General features: G+C 50.0%; 1 protein-coding gene across 11 annotated transcripts in view; it reads left to right on the top strand.

The window, feature by feature from the left end:
• CRAMP1 (cramped chromatin regulator homolog 1) overlaps nucleotides 1–25,266 on the top strand; it is a 64,705-nt gene extending 39,439 nt beyond the window's left edge. For 6 of the 11 annotated variants that reach the window (XM_036311090.1, XM_036311085.1, XM_036311093.1 and 3 more), the window contains 13 exons: nucleotides 709–790; nucleotides 1,287–2,420; nucleotides 5,469–5,649; nucleotides 8,883–9,064; nucleotides 9,154–9,363; nucleotides 12,359–12,440; nucleotides 13,442–13,546; nucleotides 13,775–13,953; nucleotides 14,630–14,698; nucleotides 15,302–15,533; nucleotides 16,314–16,478; nucleotides 17,600–17,742; nucleotides 21,231–25,266. In XM_036311090.1, the coding sequence (XP_036166983.1) occupies nucleotides 709–790; nucleotides 1,287–2,420; nucleotides 5,469–5,649; nucleotides 8,883–9,064; nucleotides 9,154–9,363; nucleotides 12,359–12,440; nucleotides 13,442–13,546; nucleotides 13,775–13,953; nucleotides 14,630–14,698; nucleotides 15,302–15,533; nucleotides 16,314–16,478; nucleotides 17,600–17,742; nucleotides 21,231–21,395 (2,929 nt within the window). In that variant the 3' untranslated portion in view covers nucleotides 21,396–25,266. The other 5 variants (XM_036311088.1, XM_036311086.1, XM_036311087.1 and 2 more) reach the window with 5 other exon arrangements.
• The last annotated feature ends 490 nt before the right edge of the window (nucleotides 25,267–25,756 follow it).

Raw genomic sequence — 25,756 nt, 5'->3', positions numbered from 1 at the left:
GATTGAGGTAAAAGTCACGTAACATAGAATTAACCATTAGCCATTTCAAGGTATCCCATTCAGGACACTTGAGTACTTTCACTGTATTGTACAGCTACCATTTCTATTTTTGTCACTCCAAAAGGAAGCCTGGTATCCACTAAATAGTTGCTTCTCATACCCCGCCCCTGGTCCTTGGCCCCCAGCAATCACAGATGTTCCTTCTGTCTCTAGATTGGGCTATTCTGGACATTAGGCATAAGTGGAATCTCCTATTATAGTCCTTTCTTTCTGACCTCTCACTGAGCATAATGTTTTCAGGTGCCGAGCATCCACATGGTGGTGTGTCTGCTTCATTCCTCCCATGTGTATTGTTATTTCTTGGGGTTGTTAAGGCTGGCCAGGCCTCCCCTTCCTGACCCGAACGGTGCTTATTAGAATAGTTGGGTGGGCTGTGCCCAGGTCCATGTTCGGGTGAGATTTTGCACTGTGAAGGGTAGATAGGTCTCCGCTTTATCTTCTTGCAGTTTCATATGAGTCTCTAGTTACTCAATTTAAAGGGTTCATTTTTAAGAAAAGGAGTCATCATGGCTCTGGCCCCGCCATGGTACCTTTCCTAGATGCCCTTACTCTTTATGGCATTGACTTGCTGCCAGCAGCCTGGGGGCTCTTCAGAAGGTTCTATCCCCATGGTAACAGCTTTCCTCTTCCCATTTTTGTTTCCTATAGGATGATCGTGGAGCTCCATCGGAAGGTCTCCAGCCTCATTGAATTTTTGAAGCAGAAGTGGGAGCTCCATGAAGTGCGAATTGTATCTTTTTCCTACTAAAGCAACCCCCTGCACCACCACCACCATCATATCTACAGCATCTGCTGCCTCAGAATGGTGTCTGTCCTGCCTGTCACTCTCAGGATTGCACTGGGGCCCATGTGGTGTAGCAGCTATGCTGTGAGATGGTATACAGCCAGAACTAAAATCCATAGCCCCCTTTCCTCTGGGTTTTGGGTGTGTGGTCCACTTTCACCTTGCAGTGTTAGAACTCTGTCACAGCAGCCCTCCATGTGGTGAGCAACTACCATCTGGCCTGTGGGATATGGGCTAAGCATCCCTGGGAGCAGGTTGATCAAATGACTAAGGATAGTGTCAGACTTCTCCTTAGCCAGCTCCCAGCCCTGCCCAGTCCACAGTAAGAACAGTGTGTGCTGGGAGTAGGTTCCTAAAGAAGGAAATACCTGAGTCATGCCTTTCCCAAGGCCCTGTGATGCCCAGGGCCGGGTGCTGCTAGGTTCCTTGACAGTGCGCTAAGCGAAAAACACTCGCGGAGCGGCAGCTGCAGGATTCGTTTGTGGAGCCGTCACAGGAGAAAGTAATGCTGCACCTGTTCCCTGGGGAGAACTGTACGCTGACCCCACTTCCAGGAGTGGCCCGTGTGGTGCACTCTAAGGCCTTCTGCACGGTGCACTGGCAGGAGGGTGGCCGGTGCAAACAGAGCTCCAAAGATGCCCACACACTGCCTCCCGCTCAGATCCTGGGCATCCAGAGCGGGCAGGGTACAGCCAGAGGCCAAGTGAAGTGCCCAAGGAGCGGCACCGAAGGCAAGGGCGGGGGGCGGCCTCCTCCCTCCATGGACACTTCTCAGAGCTCTGGAGAGAGTTCCCCTGAAAGTGCCCTTGGGGAGGGGGCTGCCCCAAGCCTCAGCAGCCCGAACGCTCCCGACAGGCTTCCCCCTGGGCTCCAGGATGCTGGGGTACAGACCCCTACGGCAGCTCCTGTAGAGGTTGGGGACGGCCCAGCCCAAGAGCCCAGGGCCACGACTTGTGCCTGTGGCCAGCTCCCAGAGCTGGAGGATGATCTCTCTCTCCTAGACCCCTTCCCCCGCTACTTGAAGTCCTGCCAGGATCTCATCCTCCCTGAGCCGTGCCACTGTGCAGACTCTCGGCTCTCAGCCTGTGTCTCTCCAGAGACCCAAGCCCCCAGCAGCGCAGAGGTGGCCAACCTTACCCAGACCAGGGCACCGTCTCCTGTCCGTGGCCTATCTGGCCTGGAGCCTCAGCCCAGCCCAGGGCTCCAGCCAGATGCTTGCACTAAAGACTCAGCAGATGCTCCTGTGGAGGAGCCCCAGGAGAAGGTGAGCCCCTCGGACCCCCCGCCACCTCAGGGACAGCCTTCTGCCAAGCCTCCAAAAGATGTCCCTGCCAGCCGGCTGGCCCAGCAGCTCCGCGAAGAGGGCTGGAACCTGCAGACCTCCGAGAGCCTGACACTGGCCGAAGTCTACCTCATGATGGGAAAGCCAAGCAAGCTGCAGCTGGAGTATGACTGGCTGGCCGAGCTGGGCCCCGAGGGCCAGGCCCCTGGTGGTTCCCCACCTGCCGCCTTTCACAAGCAGCGCCTCCTCAGCTGCCTCCTGAAGCTCATCTCCACTGAGGTCAACCCCAGACTGGTGAGTGAGTGTCCGCACGGCTCTGTTGGCACCCAGAGGGCAATCAGGCCCAGCCCCATAGCAGGTGGTCAGGAGTCCCCCTGGCTCCTCAGGGACGGGCAGGAGGCAGGGACCTCAGTGACCAGAGAGGCAGAGGTTCTCACAGACCATGTTTCATTTTATTGAGCGAGGCCATGCTGAGCACTGGCCATGGCTTTGGCTTCTTGCCAGACAAGGGCCCTGTCCTCTCCTTCTAGGCTCACACAGGGCTCCAAAGAGGACAGCAACCAGCAGGCCATGCCTGTTGGGCCTTGCTAGGCTCCGGTGACTCTGCTGAGCCCTGAGCGTGCCAGCCAAGGGGTCAGTGTACAGAGGTGAGGTGGCAGGCTTGGCCAGGACTGAGCCAGATTGGGCTTTCTCTAGGTGTCGGGAGGGTTGCAGGTTTCTGCAGAGGAATGACAAGGTCGAGTTTGCACTTTAGAATGGCTGTCCTGGGAGGACAGTGGTGGCACAGCCTCAGAGAAGGGAGTGGAGCTGAAGGGGAAAAATGGAATGCTGGGGCTGAGAGCTGCACGGTGTGGGGCTTAGCTTTGTGGGGCTGCACCCAGGAAACCTCTGCAGGCCGACCTCCATGGGTAGCTGTCCAGGAGACGGCTAGTTGAAGTAGTCTGGGGCTCCTCAGGAGGGTCCAAGGTGAGTGGGTGATCCCTGAGCCCAGGGAGTGACCATGGTGGCCCAGGGAGGGGGTGGTCGTGCCAGGTAGACCATGGCATGTGACCCTAACCAGGGGAGGCTGATTAGCAAAGCTGCAAATGGGGCAGAGACTTGCTGATGGAAAGTCTTGTAGGATCTCCTGGACACGAGCAGAGTCCTAATGCAGGCTGTTCCCGAAATAGTAGTGTATGCATGGTGTTTAGAAGCCTGGAGCCTCATAGGTTCCAGGAGGGACAGCTGAGGGAGCTGAATGCTGTGGCTTTGGGGGACAGGCCAGGACTACAGGCTCACTGTGCACCCCTCAGTACTGATTCACAGTCAGTACCACGTGTAAGCGGTGCCTGAGAGCACATACCACACCTTCCACTTTCCCTGAACAGACGCTCAGTCTGGAATTTGCTGTTCTGCCTTGGTTTCTGGTTGATTCTCCCACCAGGTTCCTCTCCGTTTTCTCAGTTGTGCCCCAGGCAGTGCTTGCACACACAGGCTCTCAGTGGAGCAGGTGAAGTGAATCAGTGCCTTGTGAGAGAGGTGGGTGGCAGCTGCCTGGATGCTGCAGAGGCTGGTGAGGCAAGGCCTGAGGGTGAGAGATGGCCTTTGGATTTCGCAGCGTGGAGGTGCCCCTCGGTCAGGCATGGGCAGCATGGGCAGTACTAGGGTGACTGAGCAGAGGTTATGAGTTTAAAAACGTTTTCAAGTTTGTCTTTTGGAGGGGGTCAGGAAAAGAGACTGGGGGACACATGAGTATGTCCAATACCTTATGGAAGGAGGCCAGGCTAGACTGGCTCCTGAGAAGGCTGGAGGAAACACGGCTGAGGTAGTGGCCTTGGCCTCAACTGAAGAGGAGAGTGGAGCAGGTTGGAAATACTGTTGCAGAGAACACAAAGCAGAGTGCTCAGAGCCATGGTTCTCAAAGTGGGTCCCCTGTCAACAGTCTCAGCTTCACCTGGGAACTTGCTAGAGATGCAGTTCTTGGGGCCCTATCACCATGTTTTTAAAATATATATATATTTTTATTGATTGCAGAGAGGAAGGGAGAGGGACAGAGATACATAAACATCAGTGTTGAGAGAGAATCATTGATTGGCTGCCTCCTGCACGTCCCCCACTGGGGATTGAGCCTGCAACCCAAGCAGGCTTGTGCCCCAACCACGAATGAAACTGTGACCTCCTGGTTCATAGGTTGACACTCAACCTTGAGTCATACCAGCCGGGCAATAGACCATGTTTTGACACCCTCTACCAGGTGATACTGATGCTTCTCGGGTGTGAGAGCTGCTGACCAGAGGCCCCGGCTGAGAATGGGAACCTTGAGTTAAAGATGGATAGCCTGGCCTTTTGGTCTCCCTCCTGCTGAGGTTTGGGTGAATCGCTGACAAGAGCAAGTGCCCCGGGGGTCAGAATGCTGACAAGAGGCTGGCTGGGCACTTGGTTGGACAATTGAATAGTGAGTCAGATTGAATAAACTAAGCAGAAAGAGGTGGGGGGGGGGGGGCTAATGGGGAGGAGTCCTATGGAAAGGAGGAGGAGGGTCAGGGCTGGGGGCTGAAGGGCCATGGGAGGTACAGAGGCATGGGGCTTCTGGCAAGCAGAGCAGGTGAGGCTGTGCTGAGAGTGTGGATAATGGGTTCTGTAATTTACTGGAAGGTCCCCCCCCAGTGGGCCTGGGGTGTGGGTACCTCGGAGAATGTGGAGGACGGGGTTGGTAAAGTCACCAGGGTGAGAACAGCTGGATGGAAGGGTGTCTCTGTTGAGGACTCAAGAGTGGAGGCAATGCCCTCAGGCAGCAATCTATGAAACCCCTGGGGTTTGGGATATGATTCAGCAGGGAGCTCTTCAGCTGTGATTGTGTTTCATTCTAGAAGTTAAATCTATACGTATGTCTTTTCTACTCGCAATAGGAAGAGGCCATGGCAGTCTAGGAAGAGGCCATGGCAGTCGTCTTAGGCTTGTTTTTTAAAGGCGGTCTCTGCAATTCAGCATCTTTTGGCAGCTAGAGCCCTTCCTGGGCAGGCTGGGGTGCTCAGTGCTTTCAGCTATATGTTCCCCCTCCCTCCCTCCCTCTAGTCACTTCCTGATGGTTTGCCAGTCCGTGCCACCTGCCTGTGGGCAGTGAGGGCAGAGGTTTCAGGAGGGAGAGCCCTGGTTCCCTCAGTGCCCCCTGACTGGTGATTTTGAATGCTGGCACTGCTGAGTGACGCAGGGGTGCTGACCTTTGCCATCATGGAATGTGGTCGCTTAGCCTCTGCTGTCCATCTGATTTCAGGGAGTTCTGGTGCCTGCTCCCGGGCACTCATTCCAGACCGTTGTTCATGGGCTGAGTGTGGCTGTTGTTTCTGCCCATTTCTGTCCTAGGCTCCAGAATCGAACGCCAGCTCCATGGCCTCAGCGAGACCCGCCCAGGAGGAACAGTCGACGACCCCCCCAGGGAAGGTGGTGAACATCAGCTCCCGGAGCCCCCGCTGCCCTCGAAATCAGTCTGCCCTTCGCAACAGCAAGACCTTCTCTCCCAGCTCTGCGCCTTGTCCCTCCTCAGGTGAGGCTCAGCAGCCATTTAGACCAAGGGCCCACCATTCTGGGTGCCCCGCTGGGCATAGGGGCTGTGCCAGGTCTGAAGGCACAGGGATTCCTGAGGCCTGGCCCCAGTCAGCCAGTCCAGTGGGGGAGGTGAGGAAAACGGAAATCACCATTTCCTCAGAGGGAGGGTGAATGTGGGCCTGTCACCAAGGGCTTTGGGATCCTAGGGTGCATGAGCCAGTGGAAAACATGGGTAGCCCTTGCCAGTCCATTCACTTGGGGGGATTGGGCTTTGAGGGCAGCAGAAGCCTCCCTAACCTGCTGAGTTGGAGGTTTAGAGGCTGAGAAGGGTTGGTTCTTACTGAATCTTCTAGAGACTGTTTTCCTTTTTAATATTTTTTATTGTTGACAGTATTATAGAGACACCCCCCCCCCCCGCCCCAACCCACCCCCACAGGTCTTCACCACCCTATTGTCCATGAGACTGTTTTCTTTACACCTAAAATATTCGAGTAAAGAAACCTAAGTTCAGGGAAGTCCCAGCAATACAACACAAACCTTGGAAAGAGACGGTCTGACCTGCCAGTCCACTGTGTTCCTTTGCCCCAGTTGTATATCTGGGAGACACATTTTAATTGAGGGTCCTTATTTGGGTCACTGGGTACATAAAACCAGGATCAACCTGACCTGCTTCCCTGAGGCATCAGTTTTCCTTGCTTAGTTTTTTTTGTTTTGTTTTGTTTTTTTAAAGTATATTTTTATTGATTTCAGAGAGGAAGGGAGAGGGAAAGAGAAAGAGAAACATCAGTGAATGAGAGAAAATCATTGATGGGCTGTCTCCTGCACGCCCCCTACTGGAGATCGAGCCCACAACCCAGGCATGTGCCCTGGCCAGGAATCAAACTGTGACCTCCTGGTTCCTAGGTCAACACTCAACCACTGACCCACACCGGCCTGGCCTTGCTTAGCATTTTCATAGTAAAACATCAGTAATTGCCACGGCTAGGATCCTGAATTTGAAAGGCAGAAAAAGAAGCGTGCGTGTGCGTGCGGCCCTGGCGTGAGGCTATGCTGACGGCGCTTGAGCCTTTCTTCCTCTCTCCGGCAAAGTCTTGTAGCTCTTCCTGAGACTGGCCTGGTGAGATGGGGATGCAGGGATGGTGGGGCTGAGGCCGGGCGTGCCCCTTTGTGTCCTGTGGCCAAGAAGGCCTCCACCCCAGGCATGAGTTTCAGGACCCTCTGCTGTCCTGGTCCTTGCAATGGTGACCAGTGTGCGTCATACAAGAGGTGAGGCGGTCCTGCCTCTGATCTCACTCTGATCCGGATGGGTGCCCCAAAACCTGCAATAACTTTTTGGCTGAAGAGACCTAGGGTCCTGGTGTTTTAACGTGCTCTAGGGCTGCGATTTTCAACCTGTTTTTACATCCGATGGCATACATCAACTAATTACTAAAATCCCGCGGCAAACCAGAAAATACACTTTTTACCCATCTGACCAAAAAAAAAGCATAATTTTGACTCCTTCACATGGACGGCTATTGTGTTGGCTGTTGTCATTGTTTTTATTTGACATTTTAAGGGAATAGAGCAGTGGTTCTCAACCTTCTTAATGCCGCGACCCTTTAATACAGTTCCTCATGTTGTGGTGACCCCCAACCATAAAATTATTTTTGTTGCTACTTCATCACTGTAATTTTGCTACTGTTATGAATCGTAATGTAAATATCTGATATGCAGGATGTATTTTCATTGTTCGCGACCCACAGGTTGAGAACTGTTGGAATAGAGGTTAGTGCCCCTGACTAAATGCTCAGATGCTGCGTGGCTTAAAGAGACTTGTGGCAACAAAATTTGAAAATCCCTGCTCTAGGGTTATTTTCTGGTCAGTGAATGTTATTAGCATTATGTCTTGTTGCAAATAGCCCGCCTGTTAAGTGCTCGAAGATTCCAATCCTTGAGAGCACTTCATAGGGGCCTTTAAGAAAACTGGGCTGCTGCTGTGTCAGGCTCTCCACCTCCTGCAGCTCTTAGTTTTTTTTCTCCACCTTGATCCTGTTTCCGTGCTGTGATTCACGAGGAGGGCAGCAGCATACTGTGAGTTGGTTGTTCTCGCAGATACAGTCACTGTACTCGATAGTAGGGCTGGCTGGTAGATTGTATATGCTTTTTGCGTTCTGTTTTTAAAATTTTCGATTCTGTGTACTCTTTAATATCCATCCTCTTTCTTAATTAAGGATCCTTCTGGACTAATCCACCTGCAGTGCTAGAATCCGTACCAGTGCTTAGAAGACCTGGTCTCTGGATACCATGAGTGTCAGTGTAACCTCACAGATTTGCAAATAAAGAAAAAGGGAAGGAGCCGGCCAGTGTGGCTCAGTGATTGAGCCTCAACCTACGAACCAGGAGGTCACAATTCAATTCCCAGTCAGGGCACATGCCTGGGTTGTAGGCTCGATCCCCGGTAGGGGGAGTGCAGGAGGCAGCCGATCAATGATTCTTTCTCATCGTTGATGTTTCTCTCTCCCTCTCCCTTCCTCTCTGGGATCAATAAAAATATCTTTAAAAAAAAGAAAAAGAAGAAGAAGGGAAGGAGATCCATTCTACCATGAATCAAGGGTGCTTTGCAGCAGCATCTATGGTAACAGCTAGCAGAGTCCCAAAATAGTGGTTCCTAAATAACTACTTTCTGTCCCTCTATTTCTGGGTCGGTTTTCTGTATAATTACAGATTTAGACCAGGCATCAGCAAACTATGGCCCACGGCCTAGTTGTTGTAAATAAAGTTTTATTGGCACATGGCTGTACTCACTGGCGCATACACATGTTGCCTGTAGCTGCTTTTGTACTACAGCTGCAGAATTGAGATTAGCAGAGTCTGCAGGCCCACAAAACAATATTTATTATCTTTAAAGAAAGAGTTTGCTGACCTCTGTTCTGCACTAGATATTCTGCTAGGTTCTTCTAGCTCTGAAAAATGAATGCCTAGCTGCCTTTCCCACCAAGGCTCAAACAAAATGGTAAAGTTTCTTTATCCTGTCAGGAAGAGCTATGATCTGCTCAGGTTGGAAACTAGAATTTCAGGGAGAAAGATGGAAAAGCAGGTTTTATGGGACTAAGAAAAAGGGAACTGCTTTCCAGGAAACAGAACAGGTTGTCAGGAATTCTTCTTGATTTTCTTTCCAGTAGAACTTCATTCACACTGGAGATGTTGCTGGGTGAGGGTATTCTATTCACTTCCATTCTCCTTTTCTAGGTTTGAGAAACCCTCCAAGACCCCTCTTGGTGGCTGGTTCCTCTAGTACAGGAAGCAGTGACTCAGATGGTGGCCTTTTTGCTGTCCCAACAACTTTGCCACCCAACAGCCGACACGGGAAGCTCTTCTCTCCTAATAAAGAGACAGAATTGACTTTCCTTCAGCATCTGAACTCCATCAGCGTAAGTGCAGGGAGTGCTCCCCTCTGCTTGCCTGCAGACCCATGTTTGCTGTGAAAACACTCAGGGATCGGGCACTGTTTTCCTCATAGATGCAGTCGGATTTCTTCTTGCCAAAGCCCCGGAAGTTGCAGAACCGGCACCTACGGAAGCCGCTGGTGGTCCAGGTCAGGAACGCTGGTCAGGTTTGCATAGCTGGGCTCCCCCTGGCCAAGCTGCCCGACACACTGGTTTTCTCCCGTGTCTTGAGTGTTGAACTGAAATGGAGAATCCCTGCCACTTTCTCCCTTCTTATGAATAGGGTAAATAAAGTAATAACTGTGACCCTTACTGTATCTGAAAATGAAGATAATCTTACCCGGGCCTCTTTGCTCAGTGTTTAGTGTTGGCCCTCAATCTGAAGAGTCATGGGTTCAATTCCAGTCAAAGGTACAAACCTCGTTTGCAGGGTAAATCCCCGGCTCTGGTCAGGGTGCATGTAGGAGGCAACCAATAGATGTGTCTCCTCACATTTATGTTTCTCTCTGTCTCACTCTCACCCTTCCAGTCTCTCTTAAAAAACAAACAAAAAAAAACTCAATGTAAAAATATCCTCGGGTGGAGGATTAACTAAACAAAACAAAAATGATAATCTTTATATAACGAAAACCACTTGTAAAAAGACAGAAAGTTATGGGACTCAAGTCCTAAGAATGTTTTGGATTGGGATATATTTGAGGATGCTCAGAACATCTCTTTGTAAATATGTAGTCAGTGGAAGCAGTGGGTAAGGTGTATGGATAGGCCATAATGATAAACCCTGGTGGACCTGTAGGTGACATGCAGACCAGAGAGGGAGATATAGCAATGAGACACACGTGAGAAAAAGGGCAGTTTATTTGGAAGTAAAAGGATAAAAGAGGTGAAGTGGAAATTCTGGTATGACTTTGGGCTTAGAAAGTTATTAATATGCATTGTTTTGGGATTAATGCATAGGTCTCTTTTGTTAGACCCTTAGAAATTTTTTGAGATTAATGTATATAGAAATGAGAGATTGCATGATGGTCCTAGGAAGGAAGATGTATTCTGAAGCCCAAGTGGGTTTTGTGTATGTGTGTGTGTGTGTGTGTGTGTGTGTAGACTACAAGTAGACTCTTGAACAGTGCAGGGGTAAGGGGTGCTGACCTCCTGCACAGTCAAAAATCTGTGTATAACTTGACTCCTTCAAAAACTTAAGTTGTCCTGCAGTATCTGCAGGGGATGGATTCCAGGATGCCCAATGGGCACCAAAATCTATGGATACTCAAGTCCCCTATATAAAATGGTGTCAATCAATGTATATAGTCATCCCTTTACATCCGTGGACTCCCAACAGTGAATTGAAAACAGTTCCGGTAGTTACTGAAAAAAATACATGTATAAGTGGACCCACACAGTTCAAACCTGTGTTTTAGGGCCAACTGTAATTTAGTATTAATGCATTTGATTTTAGTATATTTGATTATTTTAACAGCTTTATCCTATATAATAACAGACTAATATGCAAATTGACCCAACGGCTGAATGACCAGTCACTGTGATGTGCACTGACCACCAGGGGGCAGTTGCTCAACACAGGAGCTGCCCCCTGGTGGTCAGTGTGCTCCCACAGGGGCAGTGCCGCTCAGCTAGAAGCTGCAGCGGCAGTGGCAAGGATATCCGACTACCTGCTTAAGCCCACTCCCCTAGGTTGCGAGCCTAAGCAGTCAGTCGGACATCCCCTGTGGGCTCCCGGACTGTGAGAGGGCGCAGGCCAGGCTGAGGGCCCCCGCCGAGTGCACAATTTTCATGCACTGAGCCTCTAGTTGATATATAATTCATGTAAAGTTACCCATTTAAAGTATACAGTTCGATGGTTTTTTGGCATATTCACGGGGTTGTGCATCACCACTATCTAATACCAGAACATTTTCATCACCCCAAACAGAAACCCTGCACATATTACATGCATTGCCCCCTCTGGTAGTCGCTGGCAACCACAAATCTACTTTTAGTCTGTCGATTTGCGTGTTCTGGGCATTCATATAAATGGAATCACACACAGTATGTTGTCTTTCCATTTATTGTTTTCATTAAACGTGTAATTGGCACACAGCCAGTCATTTATTTCCCTAGTGCTCACAGCTGCTTTCACACCACCAGGGTGAAGATGAGGAGCTGTAACAGAACATAGGGTCCCAAAGCCTAAATGTTCCTCACCTAGTTAGTCCTCTCAGAAAGTGCATGTGGAGCAGAGCCGGCACATCTGCAGCTCCTCACCTAGTTAACAGGTCACCTGCCGCAGCAGCAGCATCCAAGCGGACCTAATGGCCCAGTCGAGGTTGCAGCCCCAGTAACACCTCCTCTACTCTTTGCCAACACTTTGGGGGCGCCTCTGAGGGGCATGGAGATAGATGTCCCTTGTGCTTTAGTGGAGATGCAGCTGTGCCCCAGAGCCAGAGGTCCTCAGACACTTTTAGGTTGACAGATACTTTCTGTTAATGTTTTAACTTCAGTGAATAACAGTTTGAGCAATTAATATAATTTATTACTTTTTAAATTTTTTTATTTGATTTTTAGGGAGGAAGCCGGGTGGGGGAGAGAAAGAGAGAAACAACAATGTGTTGTTCCACTTAAATTGGTTGATTCTTGTATGTGCCCTGACTGGGGATCAAATCCTCAGTCTTGGCATATTGGGATGGTGCTCTAACTGAGCTACCTGGCCAGGGCTAATATAATTTCTTTAAATGGTATTCTTCACATTAGAACTTAATTATTCACACGTAGGAGTCGTGGGCAGATAGGGAAGGGTGGGCACTGGGACCGTGAGATGGGGCGGAAGGCCTCAGGCCTTTAGCCTGTCTGTGTTACAGGCAGCAACTTTATTTTTACACTCCAAATTTGAGGAGGTCCAGAATATGAGTGTCTTTTTTAATAGTCCACACAGAGTGGTTATAAACACACACACATATATATATATATGACTAGTTGCATTCCATCCAAATCCATAAGAATATTCTGAATTAACAGTGGATGGTTCTGACATTCCTCCAGTTTCCCTGGAGGAAGGTTTGATCCCTCGGTATTTTTTTTCAGAGAGGACCCGATGTTCAGAGTTTGCTGGGTCTACAGGACATAGCCATCCTCAGACTGTCCTAGGGGCTCTTGTGTTAGTAGCCCTAGAACCCAGAACCATCTGCTTACAATCTCAGTTCACTGTTGTCTGGAATATCCCCTTACAAGTCTTTGCTGGTTTCCTGAGTGATTTTTATTACCTGATTGGCAATTTTCCCTCCACAGAGAACCCTGCTTCCTAGACCTTCTGAAAACCAGTCCCACAACGTCTGCTCCTTCTCTATCATGTCAAATTCCTCCATAACCGGTAAGCACTGGGTCTCCTGGGGTTGGCTCTTCACTCCTTACTTTCCTGTGGCCTCGCCTTTGGGGATGACAGGCATTCGCGTTTATGGCTGTTGGAGTGACATTTGCAGCATTCCTTTGTCCATTCTGTCAGCAGAAACTGAGTGTGCCCCTGAGCCAGGCAGGCATGGCCCTCTGACAGGTGGTCCGCAGCCAGCTTCCTTCAAAGGTGGGCTCAGGGAGCCCTGTTAGCGATGCTTCGCTTAGTTCAGTCCACCCTCTCTGTATAATGTCTTGTCAGGTCTTTTTTTGTTTTGAGCTTGTTCGTTTGGGGTGTGTGTGTGTGTGTGTGTGTGTGTGTGTGTGTGTGTGTGTGTGTGTGTTTTGTCAGGCATTTTAGGGAAAAAATGTACAACTCAGGCCTTCATAGATCTCTAAGGTCAATGGGGGCCCTGGTTCTTTGAAGTAAATTTTCTTACTTCAGTGAGAATTATTCAGTGAAACACATAACTCTGCGATTTAGCTTTTAAATCAGCCTTGATTTTCACATTTCAGACTGACTTACTGCTGGACCCAGACAGCTATTAATTGCTTTTTCTTGTGCCTTCTTTTCATCTACAGAAAACCTAGTAGGAAAGAGCCCAGTTGCAGAGGCAGAATCTTAATCCAAGATTTGATGCTCTCATTGCTTCAGAGGAGCTTGTAGCTTCGCTTGGGTGTGCATCACCCTTAAAGGGCCATTCCCAGAAAATGACAGTGCTGACAGCACCCTCTTCAGCAGCCCCCACAGGCCACAGTGGTGCTGTTATCACGGGTGCCAGAGCCGTCTCCTCATTGGGGGCCCGTTTGACTTCTGACTTCCCCAAGTTAGCACAGTTTTGGAATGTTCAGTGGTGTCCCCTTGGCTCAGCTTCCATGGTCCCAACTGGCTGTGAAGCCGACCCGTTGTAGCACCTGCCGTGCAGTCAGAGAGCACCGGGGCAGGTGGGCCTGATGCGGCTGCTTCTGTTTTTGTCCTCACAGGTAGAGGCTCATTCCGGCCCATCCAGTCTTCCCTCACCAAAGCGGCTCTGTCTCGGCCGATCATGCCCAAGGTCCTTCCGCCCCAGGCCCCGGGCCACCTGGCCAGTAAGTTTCTGTGACCGGCATTGGGACAGATACCACAGGAGGCTTGTGAATGATGTTTGTTTTCTTCTTCCCCCAATCCATGCTCTCATTATCCTCCAGAGAGAACAGGAAATCTGTTTCCCTTGCCTTGAAATGAGGCGTGAGGGAGAGGCTATTCCTGTGAGCTCTGCGGAGTATGCTTGGGGATGTCAGTGGAGCTCCCATTGGCAATGTCTTTTCTGTTGTCAGGTACTGTCGACTTAGCAGCTACAAGTGCCGGCATCATCCCCGGGAGCCCCCTCCCTGTCTTGGATGCTGAGGGTTTGTCTGGCATCTCTCCACTGTCTTCAGATGAGGCAACAGCTACCCTTTCGGGTCAGGACTCCACTGGCACGCTCCAGAATGGCGACCCCATCCCCACTGTGGGGGTGAGTGTTTAGAAGGGCTTCTCCGAGTTACCACCAGCTTTCAGGATGGGTCGGTCACTCTCCAGAGGGATGGGAGCCGAGATAATGGGGCTGATGTCATGCTGGACTCTAATTCTGCCTCAGGAGCGGGATGGGCCTGATGGCCAGAGGGGAGTCACAGAACCAGGGAGGCTGGGGCATGAGTGCGCTCTGCGTGGCTCGGGGGGAACCATGGAAGGAGACAGAGTGGGGACAGGTTTGCTGGGTGACACTGGAGAATCCAGAACTGAGGTAAGCAAGATCTGTATGTCAGCAGACTTCTCAGATGTCAGCTTGGTCTGAGAAGGAACTTTAACCAAGTGGACCAACAGTGGGCCTAGTGATCCCTGACTGCCTCTCCTCTCCGGCTCTCTCAGTGCTCTGGTTTCACGGCCAGCCCAGCCTGAGGACTATGAGGTTTTGAATTGATAATCTTAAGTGCAGTGACTTCTTGGCCCACCTTCTGGAAGCAGTGAGCTTGCTTGTCTTCACAGGAAGAGATTTCCAACCTGGACCTCAATGGGTTCCTGTAATGTTGGCTGTTAGGAAGCTGGAGAGGGGAACAGCTCTTGCCTCAGGAGCTTAATAGCCATTGGGCAGAGTGCTGGCATCCTGATTGTAAGGGCTCTTAGGCATTCATGGTGTACTTTTCTTGTAGGGTACAAGCGATCCATTCATCAGCATCCCCTCGAGGCCTGAGCAGGAGCCAGTGACGGAAGGTTTCCAGGTAGAGTGTGCTGTTGGCTGCTGAGCAAAATAGCTGCCCCAGAGCCCCCCTCCAGTGCTGAGTCCCGGTGCTCATGGTCCTGCCAGCAGACCTGGCCTCCCTGCTGTGAGTTGCCAGGATGTGACAAGGACACTCAGACATCCAATAGTTGTATCCTCCCATTGCCTAGATAAAAGGAGCATGCATCTTCCATCTCAGTTTTCTTCTTCCCTTCCACGTGGCTGGCTGATTCAGACACAGTTCTGAAAGATCAGTTTCTTGGGCTGAGTGGAGGAGATCACCAACTGGCAGCACTTGTTGGCACTTACCTTCTGCCTGGGTGTTACCAGCTGTCTTGCTGGCAGGGAAAGCAGGTCCAGGTGTCCAGGGCACTGTGGCCAAGGCCCCCCTGGCCCGGCCTTCGAACTCTGCATCCCCAGAGTGGTTTCTGGAGAAGTGAATGTGTTTCATGCTAGAGTGGAAGAGGTATCTGCTATGGTCACCGCCTCGCTGCTGACTTGGCCATCACTTGGTTACCATCTTTTGGGGTTGAGGTTGAGTTTTTGTTCCTTATTAGGGGATTGGTTGATCCATTGCATCTAAACAATTCCCATCTCCCACCAGGGTTCACCTGTCCTCTCTTTAACTGAGCTGTCTAAGGCTCCTCTGCACAATGGGCTTTCCACCCCACTGCCCTTGGCGGAGGACTCCAGCAGTCGGCTCTCTCCGCCTAACGTTTCTGCTCTGCTGGACATCTCTCTCCCCGGGCCACCTGAGGACGTGCTCTCGCAGGGAGAGCCTGCCACTCAGATCAGCGACTCCATCATTGAAATTGCCATCAGCTCTGGCCAGTACGGTAAGGAACAGGCTGCCCCTGCACACCCTTCTTGGGATCAATTCCCCATTAGGATGGGGGATCCAGGCTTGCCCTTGACCTCCCATCTGAGCATTTGCCAAACCTGCTGGGTATGTTCCCATTGCACTCCCACTTTTGCACCTGCCACCTATATGGCCTTGCCCGGCAGAGGCAGAGGCAGCACCAGTGAACAAGGTACCGATAGGACCTACAGCTGTGTATGGTCTGGTGGGACTGCTCCTGGCCTTGAGACCAACGGGATTAGATGGGCCATTGTCCTAGTTGGTCATAAATCTAGGTGAATGCCTTTGGGTTTTGCAAGTTCCAGGAGGGAACTGGACTGGTATCCTGTAGCAGTAGTGTGGTTGGCACTTGCTGGTATGATTCAGGCCATGGATTCAGATTAAGCTGACTTCACAGGCTAGTAGTGAGTGGCTGTGGGCAGGTCACCGGCTCATTTGTGAACTGGGAATAGCATATAATTCACAGGGCAATTGTAAGCGACCATGAGAGGATTTAGATGAAGCTCTCGGCATAGCGCCTGGCTCATCAGTGATAGCTGTGGCCATTGTCGTCCCCTAAGATAGGTATGTGTTCCTTCTGTAGGGTTCCCCTCCACAGACCAGTGTTGTTCATCATCTGTGGGGATCCAAGCAGAGTCCCGGACCTCCGGAGTCTAGTGGCGCACATCTGTGCTGCTCACTGCCTTAGTGGCAGGTTGGAGAAGCAGAGTGCTGTTCACCCCACGTGGCGTCTCTGACCCAGGATTTTGGTTGACAGGTGAAGGAGTCCCTCTTTCTCCAGCAAAACTAAATGGCAGTGACAGTTCCAAGAGTCTTCCTTCCCCATCCAGCAGCCCCCAACCAGACTGGATTGCCTCCCCGACCCATGACCCCCAGTGGTGCCCCAGCGACCCCACGGACTCGTCCCTCGGCAGCTTGTTTGGTGAGTGTCTGTTGGGGGTGCCCCGGTCTCTGTCCTAGACCAGCAGGACGAGCAGGGCTCCACATGGTGAACTTGGTGGGGGACTAGAGCCTAGATTCTCCTTGCCATCTGGCAGAACTCCCACTAGGACTGTTTGCTTGTTTTCCAGGGTTTATTTTTTCTGCACCACTTACATTTGGGAGAATGTCCAGATCTCCAATGTGCAGTTCACTGAGCTTTGGCAAACGTGACATCCTTGTAACCCACAGCCCAGTTGCAGTGTAGCCCCCGTCTATCTCCTCACACAGTCCCCTGTGCTCTTCTCTAGTCTGGCCAGCTGTCCTGGCCCCTCCCCTACTAGAGCCTTCTGCTTTTGCCACCAATGGCAGGGTAGAAGACATTGGCTTCCCTCTTTCTGTTCGCAGTAAAATATTCTGATGTGGACAGGCCAGCTGTCTTGCGACATGTTGACCAGTTTGGCACGTTCACAGGATGTGTTCATCCTCATTGGGCACCAGGCGTTGTGTGATGGGAAAGGCGTGTTAGGGAAAGACACAATGCTCTCACTGTCCTATGTAAGAGGGGCTCCGGGACATGTCTGGGATTCATGTGCTTTGCATTTTTAGAGAGCAGCCAATACGTGCACATGGCCATCAGACTGCAGCCCCGCAGGGGGTTGTGCTGTACACATGTTGAACCGGGTCAGCACCTTGTGTGGACGCCACACCTGATGGCCCAGAATGTGGGCTCTGGTCTGGGTGATACAGGGAGCCAGCACCCAATGAGTGTTTCCTGTTATAAGAGGCCCATAGAACAGTACAGATCTCTGCAAAGTCAAATACAAATCATGAAAAATGGGAAACCACATTACCTGGAGGTGGGAGTGGTGACTGGACAGCAGAGCACTGAGGGGCCCCTATGATATGAGGCCTACTTATGTGTGCTTCTGAGGACCCTCCAAGGCTCCTCATTTGAGAAAAGCCAGGTTGGCTACAGCTCCACACCAAGCACTGTGTGCAAAGCGTGCAGATAAAAGCCTGCGTGGGCCTGGGCCTGGCGAGGCTGCCTCCAGCCCTCAGATCCTTCCCTTGACCCGGAGCTGACCAAGCCATCTCAGGGCTTGATCCTCCTTTTCTTGGCAGCGAGCTTCATCTCGGAGAAAGGCCGAAAGATGCTGCCGACTCCAGTGGGGACCCACAGTGGCACCTCCCTGCTGGGCCCCAGCCTGCTAGATGGAAATTCGAGAGACTCGTTTGTGTCCAGATCCCTGGCCGATGTGGCAGAGGTAAGTACACAATCTTACGCCTGGACTTGACCACCAGCCCTTATTCCACAGGTGACCGAGTCCCTCAAGCAGACCTGTTTGGTTATTAAGAATTTTTCATCAAGATGTTAAAACCAGGAGCCAGCACATGCACATCCAGGTTTCTGGCTTCTGAGAGGGAAATTCTAGTGGCAAACAACAAAGTAATAGCTGAGCTCTGAAGGCATCAAAACCTGGAAAATTCGGGGTTAACTGGGGGTTCTGCAGGCGACCAAAGCAGGGATTGGATCTCATTGTGGCCTACACCAGCCGCTCGATCTTAAGCAGGTAATGCTGCCTCTGTGCAGTGCTGTGCCGTTGACAGAAGAGTAAAGAGCGCCTGTAGGTGGCTTTGTCATCACTGCTGGTGCCTGACAGGAGAGGCCCTTCGACAGCCCCTCCCGGTGTCGTTACCTGTCACTGCCTCCCAAGCAGGAGAATGGGCTCTGCAGGAAGGGCACAGGTACTCCCTCGGGCTCCTCCCACGGTGAGGGCGATGACAGCAAAAGTCACATTATGGCAGACCGTCAATGTGCAGGCAAGGCTCCGTTTGTGACCCTCATCTTTGGACCAGCATGCAGTGTCCCTCTTTCTTAGGCCAGGCTGTCTGCTCATGTAGCCACCCAGGCTCCACCAACATGGTATGAGTGTTGTTTGAGCAAGAAAGCCTTGCCAAGGCTGTGCACTGATTGAAGGAGTAGAGACAGGTACATTTAATTATACGGCAAGGTATGAAGTAACAGGTGCTGAAAGAAAAATTTAGACAGAGGATATGCTTAAAATGAAGAGATTCCACATGTAGAATGTCACATGGGCTTGGTCCTGTTATTAAAGTACTGGAGCAGCATTTCCAAATCCTGGCTTCCTGAGATGCTGAGCTGTTGGTAGGTGTCCCTCAAGGGTTTTATGGTAAGACTAGTGGCCCCGTGCACAGATTCGTGCACATTGAAAGGAAATCAATTAGAAGGTGGCTGACGGGGCAGGACTGGGCGAGATGGGCCGGACACGCCCTGGAGCCAGCCTCCTGTGGTCCCTCCCTGACCGGCTGCACCTGGGGTGGCGCTGTGGCTCGAAGGGCATCCGGAGTGAGTGGGGTCCCTCCGACAGGTGGGGCCCCTCGGCCTGGCCTACGGGGATCAGGCTGAAACTGGCTCTCTGACATCCCCCCAGGGGTCCTGGAGTGCAAGAGGGCACTCTGCAAAGTTGCTGTCGTACAGGGTGTGGAACGCAAACAGAAGTGTGCAGTAAACCAGATTTGGGGCTAATAGTGCCCCAGCAACAACATAACCCGTGGCCAAAGGTGGAATCACACAGCCCCGTGAAGAATCGGGCTCCCTCCTCTCTGGTTTTGGGGTGCATCACCTGTGAACTGCCACTGCCAAGTCACTGCAGCTTGGCAGCTCCTGCATTGAGCATCTGCCCTCTGGTGGTCAGTGCACATCATAGCGACCGGTTGGACACTTAGCATATTAGCCTTTTATATAGATAGATTCTTAAGGGGAACCCTGGATCAGACAAGACTAACACAGTGGTGTCCCATTGCCTCCTCAGCTCTCGGTATCCTGATTTGAGTCTTAAGATCTGAGGAGCTTGTGGGAAGGCTTTTTGGAGGATTCTAAGCCAGCTCCTAACATGAATGGAAATTTCACCCAAATACAAACTAAACAGAGCAATATAGGACATTTCCTCCCCCTCGACGAGCATTTCTGTGGCCATAGAACCTTTATTTAGAGAAGATCCTGTGACTGTAATGTCCCATAAGCTGGTCTCTTTCCTTTCCTGTGTCTATGTGGACATAGTTTATAAGCTCCTAGCTCCTGTGGAAGTGGCCACTGCACAAACATCCCCAGATGACACACCTGGACCAACTATTCAAAGGTGGTCCACAGACCCACTGCAAAACACCTTGGACTTGTTAGAAGGGCAGGCTCTCGGGCCCACCCCAGGGCCAGTGAACCAGAACCTGCATTTCTAACAAGATCTCTGGGTGGCCTGTTGCACACAAAGGTGAGCAGCACAGAACAAAGACAGGTGCTATTCATGAATTACTAAATCCATAGCTAGTAACATATTTACCTCCAGAAATAGCCGTTGTTTAACAAACAGATCTGACCACGAACTCTCCAACTCAAAAAACATGAGTGTTTTTTAAATAGTCCTTATCATCTAGAAGTACATTCTGAGATGTGTGGCTGAAATGATCTGATGATGGGATTTGAACAGAAGTGATGGGAGCAAAGAGTGGGTGGGAAAGGTGGGCCTAGATGGGCCACAGATTGATGAAGCTGGTGATGGATATGTGGGGGAAACAGTCACTATTCTACTTTTTCCTTTTTTAAATCCTTGCCCGAGGTTATTTTTTCCCAGACAGAGCAGAAGGGAGGGAGGTGGGGGGGAGGGGGGAGAGGGAGAGAGAGAGAGAGAGAGAGAGAGAGAGAGAGAGAGAGAGAGAGATAGAGATAGAGATAGAGATAGAGATAGATAGATGGCGGGAGAAGGAGGGGGAAATGACGTGAGAGAGATACATCAAGTAGTTGCCTCCCGCATGTACCCCAACTGGGGCGGGGTATAGAACCCACAACCAAGGTGCGTGCCCTTGACAGGGAATTGAACCCAAGACCCTTTGGTACACAGGCCAACACTCCAACCTCTGAGCCAAACTGGCCAGGGCTTGCTCTGCTTTTTGAAAACAAATTTGTTTGTTTTATATTTCTTATAATAGATTCAAAATTCGGTTCAGGCCATAGCTCTACTCAGAATTTTCCAAGGCTTTTTATTTCATTATATCATGCAATTTATTCATGATGTGCCAGGCACTGCTACAGGCACTGAGTGAATAAAACAAAGGCCCTGTATGGCAGAATGTTCCATGTTTTTGTCCACAGAATGAAATCCCAATACCTAAGGCCCTGCTGTACACACTTAAGTCTCTCTTCTCTTATTCAACTGTTGTCCTTACTGTCACATCCACCAGCTTTCTTGTTTCTGGAAGAGCTGAAGCCTGTTCCCACCTCAGGGCCTTTGCACTTGCTGTTTCTTCTCACAGGAATGTGCCTCCCCTTTCCCCCATGGCAAACTCTGTCCCCTTTCTCCACTTATATCTCCTACAGGCCACCCCACAGTTTCTGCTTTCCACTCTGTGCCGTTTGCCTGTTTGACTGTCTTCCCTGACAAATCTCATATAAAGGAAAGCACTGCTCTGATCCCAGCAGCCAGCTGTGCCAGGCTCACAGTAGGCTCTCCTGCACACTTGTCAAAACAGGGAGAGTTCAAGACGATGGGCGATTCTGAGATTCTTCCCAGAGTACTAGGCCACCATTACATGGCAAGTCGATGGGAGATTCCAATCTTCACCGTAGAGAGACTCAAGTTCACTTTCTACTGGAAGTCCTGGTGGTAGCGAGTCTCCTCGTCTAGGCGGCAGGCCACCACCAGCTGATGTGGTCTTGCCTTGTGTCCTCTGCCCACAGGTCGTGGATTCCCAGCTGGTGTGCATGATGAATGAAAACAGCGTTGATTATATATCTCGATTCAACGACTTGGCCCAGGAGCTGTCCATCGCCGAGCCCAGCCGCCGAGAGGTTCTGTTTGATGCCAGTGGAAGTGGTCCCCCTGTCAGTGACCTATCCCAGTGAACATACAGCGTACTCGTGGTGGGGGCATCCTGGAGGCTTCAGAGGAGGGCTTACAGGGCTGGTGGTCCAGTCCTCAACTGTGGTAGGTGTAGAGAAAACACAAATCAAGCCCAGGACCCCCAGAAGATGGTCAGAATAGAGACACCTCTGCACCCCAGAATACGCAAAATGCTGGAAGCTGTACCCCAACGGGGAGAGGGCCGTAGTAGCCTGAGAGATGAGGATGAGTCCTGGAATGTCATACATCACTGGCATTGGAGCCATTCTTCGCCAGTCGTGGGATCTCATATTGGGGTCTGTGTAATGACCACATATCTGTCTTGGTTGTGTTGGACAGTTCAGTGGGTTTTCTTTCTGAAAGAAAGGAGGGGGTGTGTGCCTGGCGTAGTCGTTGTGCCCTGGGGAGTTGTAATCTCCCTGCTCTCTATAGGGAGGCTCCAGGTCATGCTGCATTCTTTCTGCAAAACCTGTACCACACTTTGATTGCTTCTCTGCAGCGTGATGATGGAAGGGGATGACGGGGGACAGCTGGGCCTGGGCTGGGCTTTGCCTGGTGGTATCTGTACCCTAAGACAGCTTCATGGGGACACTTCAGGGGACACTGAAGGTTCCCAGGGCAGCGTAACTGGAGCCATCACCCCAGAAATACTGATCCTTGCCTAGTGCTTCCCTATCTAGATGTGTTTTCTGAACAGGACGGGGAAAGAATCATGTCTTGTGCAGGTTATATGGACTTTCAGAAAAGAATCCTGCTAAGCTGCTTGGAGAATGTTTTTCTTTTGTTTTAAGAATTAGACAATGAGGAGGTAAACCAGTTTAGTTGGTTTCCTTCTTGCATCCATCTAAAGTTTCTTCTAGGTGATCTATAACGTTATTTCTATTGGGACGATCCTAAGCACTTGTTTAACCACAGTTAAGACTTTCCTGATGAGTCCTTGAACTTCTGATGTGTTACTGTTTAGCATCTGAGACAAATGTACTTTTCAGGGGAATTTCTTTTTTTTAGTCTTCTCTTCCTTTCGTTGGCCTAAGAGCAGAGCACGCTGTGATGTGCAGGTTTAATCCCCCATGTCTTCTTTTGCCCAGTGGTCTCTTATTTTGCTCCTTCCTGTTCAGGGAATGCAGACAAGGATCATACATCCTGGTGCAGTTAGAGCACTGCCACATCGCTGTATGTGCTCCGTGAGCCTCCTTGGGTGACCAATTGCCATTGCAAGTAGTCCAGTTTCCAGTTCTCCCCCGGAATGGAGCTAACAAGGCTCCTGTGTTTGCTCAGCCTCGGGAAACGCAACGTTTAATTCACCCTTTAGCCACGTGTGGCCAGAAGCCAGTGCTCTTGTGTTGGACTAGTAATACCTGAGCCACCATCCCACCTGCTGCCTCACCCGCCCCCGACAGCCAGGATCATCCACCCGAACCAATCTCCCTCTCTGTGCTCACCTTTTCTCTTCCCCTGACTGGCGGAGAAGGCGGCTCTTGAGGCCAGCCCTGGTCCTCTGCAGAGACTTCTCCACAATGAGAGGTCAGCCTGTGTGCAAAGGAGAAGAAAGGTCTTTTGTGTGTGCAAGGAGAGTGGACACTCTTGATCCCATTGTCTCACCAGCTGTTTGCAGCCCTTTTAGGCTGCAGGCAGGGTCATTCGCTCCCAGCCATGGAGGAAACAGGACATTTGGCTTCTAGGCAATAGCTTCTTTTCTTTGTTTCAATTGTTTCTCAAGCTTTTGCCTCTAATGTGGCTTCCTTCTTTCAGATCTGGTTCTAGGCACCAATATCACTAAGAAAAAGCCTTCTGGGCTCTTAGGAAAAGTCTCAAAGCTCTGGAGATATGAAAGAAAGGGACATGCTAACACTTTATTAAGAGATATCGACAACATTGGACCAGAGTATTTTTAAGCTACTTGTGTTTTGTGATCAATGTATCAGCTTTCTGAAATTAGCACCTTATATTGAGCTGAACAAGATCAGGATCGATCTCTCACTCTCTGACACTCACTCTCAGGGCATCTGACTGTGTTAGGTCTACAGTAGGATAATAGACCAGGCCAAGTTTAGGCCGTGACTAGCTTCCTCATACTCCTCCACTGTCTGGGATCAGGACCGATCAAGTAACGTCAGAGCTGCATGTGATGCCCAGTGGCAGTGTGTACTGTGCCAGGACAGTAGGGCTCCTGAGCTGCTTGTTCATCAGGGTCACCTCAAGGCAGTCTAGTTGGTAGGCTGGCACCTGTCACCCAGTGACACCTAAAAGGAGAAAAACTCTGAGACTCAGATCAACTTTTGTAGCTATTTAGCCGCACCCCCTGCCTGGGTTTCTGGCATAGAATCCGTCTGGGAGTAGCTGGCTGGCCAGTGTCATTCAGTGGGGAAGTGGGCCAGGGAGGAGCGTAAACCGACTCTTCTCACCTCTAATAAAACTCACAAGATTCCAGAGAATTCTGCTGCTTCCCTAGCAATCAGAGAAGTGTGTATGTGACAAACCAGTTCTCCAGGCATAACCCAGGTGTGAGACTCAAAGCTTTCCTATTGACTTAAATTTGGAAACGGCAAGGTAAGGGGTGGTGGGTATGTTGTATGTTTGGATGGGAAAGAAAAGCTCCACTGACCTGTAGGAGATGTTTTTTAAGTGGAATCCTTTTCAACTCAAAACAGATATAAAAAGCAAGGTGAAGAACACACACACACAAAATAAGTAATTGTTAAAGGCTGGGATTTTCAAAAGACCCAAGCCTCCCACCTCCTGCATCTTCCTCTGTCTCTCCAGTGGCAGGCGTCATAGTTTCAGTATGCACCTGTGGCTTCCTTGAGCATGTTATCATTAAGAACAGGTCAGTTTCTGAGACCTATTTCCGAGGTCACTCTAATGTCTAGCATCTTTTTGCTGATTCATCTTTTGTAAAGAGTGAGATTGTCTCTGGTCTTGAGTTGGTGGTGTGGCCTTAACTCTTATTGTGACTGTCCAGTGGTGAGCATTTTCTTCTTTAGAAAATGCAGAGGCAGATCGAAGTTTATGGTTCCACATGAGGTTTAGGATGACATTTTTTTATTTCTCTGTATCTTCTAGGTGTAGGGCACTTGCTCTGGGAGTGGGGATAATTGGAAACATTTCATAAGTTGATCTACTTGCTTCCCTACATCTCTGGTTTCTCAGCCTCAGAGTCCCATTCTTTATCATTCTGTGTCACTACTGATGGGTGTCCTTTTCAGTGTAATAGCATTTTTACCATCCAGTCCAAACCTGTGTGGAGAAAAATGATGGAACAGAAGCACTGGAAACAAGTGGACGAGAACAGCAGCTGCTGTGGGTTTTTGATGTTTAAAACTTTGAGACCTATCAGATGCATTTGTGAGGAAATAGGGCACTTTGTCTTAAGGGGGAAAAAGAAAGAAACCGCAGCAAACCTTTCCTGACTATCAAAGCTCTCTCCCAATCCCACAGTAATGTGTAAGTCATGTTAAGTGAGTTCAGTCTTGGAAGCACTACAGCAACCTGTACCCTTCATTCTGTAACAGGATAACTGGCTCCAGAGCTTCTGGCCCAGGCAGCAGGACTTACTGCTGTTTCTTTTAATAATCGTTAAGCCATATCATCTAAGGTTTTCGGCTTGTTTGAGATGTGAATTTGTTTAATAGATAATAAATATACATATAGAGTGTATGTATAAAGCGGAATGCCTGTCCTTCCTGATTACTTTTTGTACCATATTGTAAATTACATTATTTATTCTTTACCAATTTTGGGAATAAAAGGTGTTTTGGTTATTTAATATAATAAACAAAAGCTGTTAAACTTCTTATGTTTAAATTTCCAGTTTAACTTGTAAATCTGTTTTTATTATTGTGCATAAATACATACTAATACTTGATCTAATAATTATTGTTTCTGCCTTTTTTTTTTAAGTGTGCACTTTAAAAACAGTTCAAGTTGTTTGCACATTGTCCTGTGCACAGAAAGGCTGCAGGTTCAATTCCTGTATCCCCCCTTCCCCTTAGGACAACTGATCAGTGTTTCTCTCTCATGTTGACCTCTCTCTCTCTCTCTCTCTCTCTCTCTCTCCCCCTCTCTCTCTCTCTCTAAGCATGTCCACTGGTGAGGATTTAAAAAAAAAAAAGAGAGAGCTCACCCTATCCGGTTTGGCTCAGTGGATAGAAATTCAGTCAAGATCACACACCTACCTTGCAGGCTCAAACCCCTGCCCTGGTCGGGGCACGTGTGGGAGGCAACCAATCTATGTCTCTCACATCCAGATCTCTGTCTCTCCCCGCCCTCCCACTCTCTAAAAATCAATGGGAGAATATCCTTGGGTGAAGATTAACAACAAAAAAGTTCAAGTGCTTTTCATTTGGTGATATGAATAGATGGG

The sequence above is a fragment of the Myotis myotis genome, unplaced genomic scaffold (genome assembly GCF_014108235.1).
Source record: "Myotis myotis isolate mMyoMyo1 unplaced genomic scaffold, mMyoMyo1.p scaffold_m19_p_5, whole genome shotgun sequence".
NCBI lineage: Eukaryota > Metazoa > Chordata > Mammalia > Chiroptera > Vespertilionidae > Myotis > Myotis myotis.
Note: the sequence above shows the minus strand (reverse complement) of the source record. Positions and strands in the feature narration are given on the sequence as shown.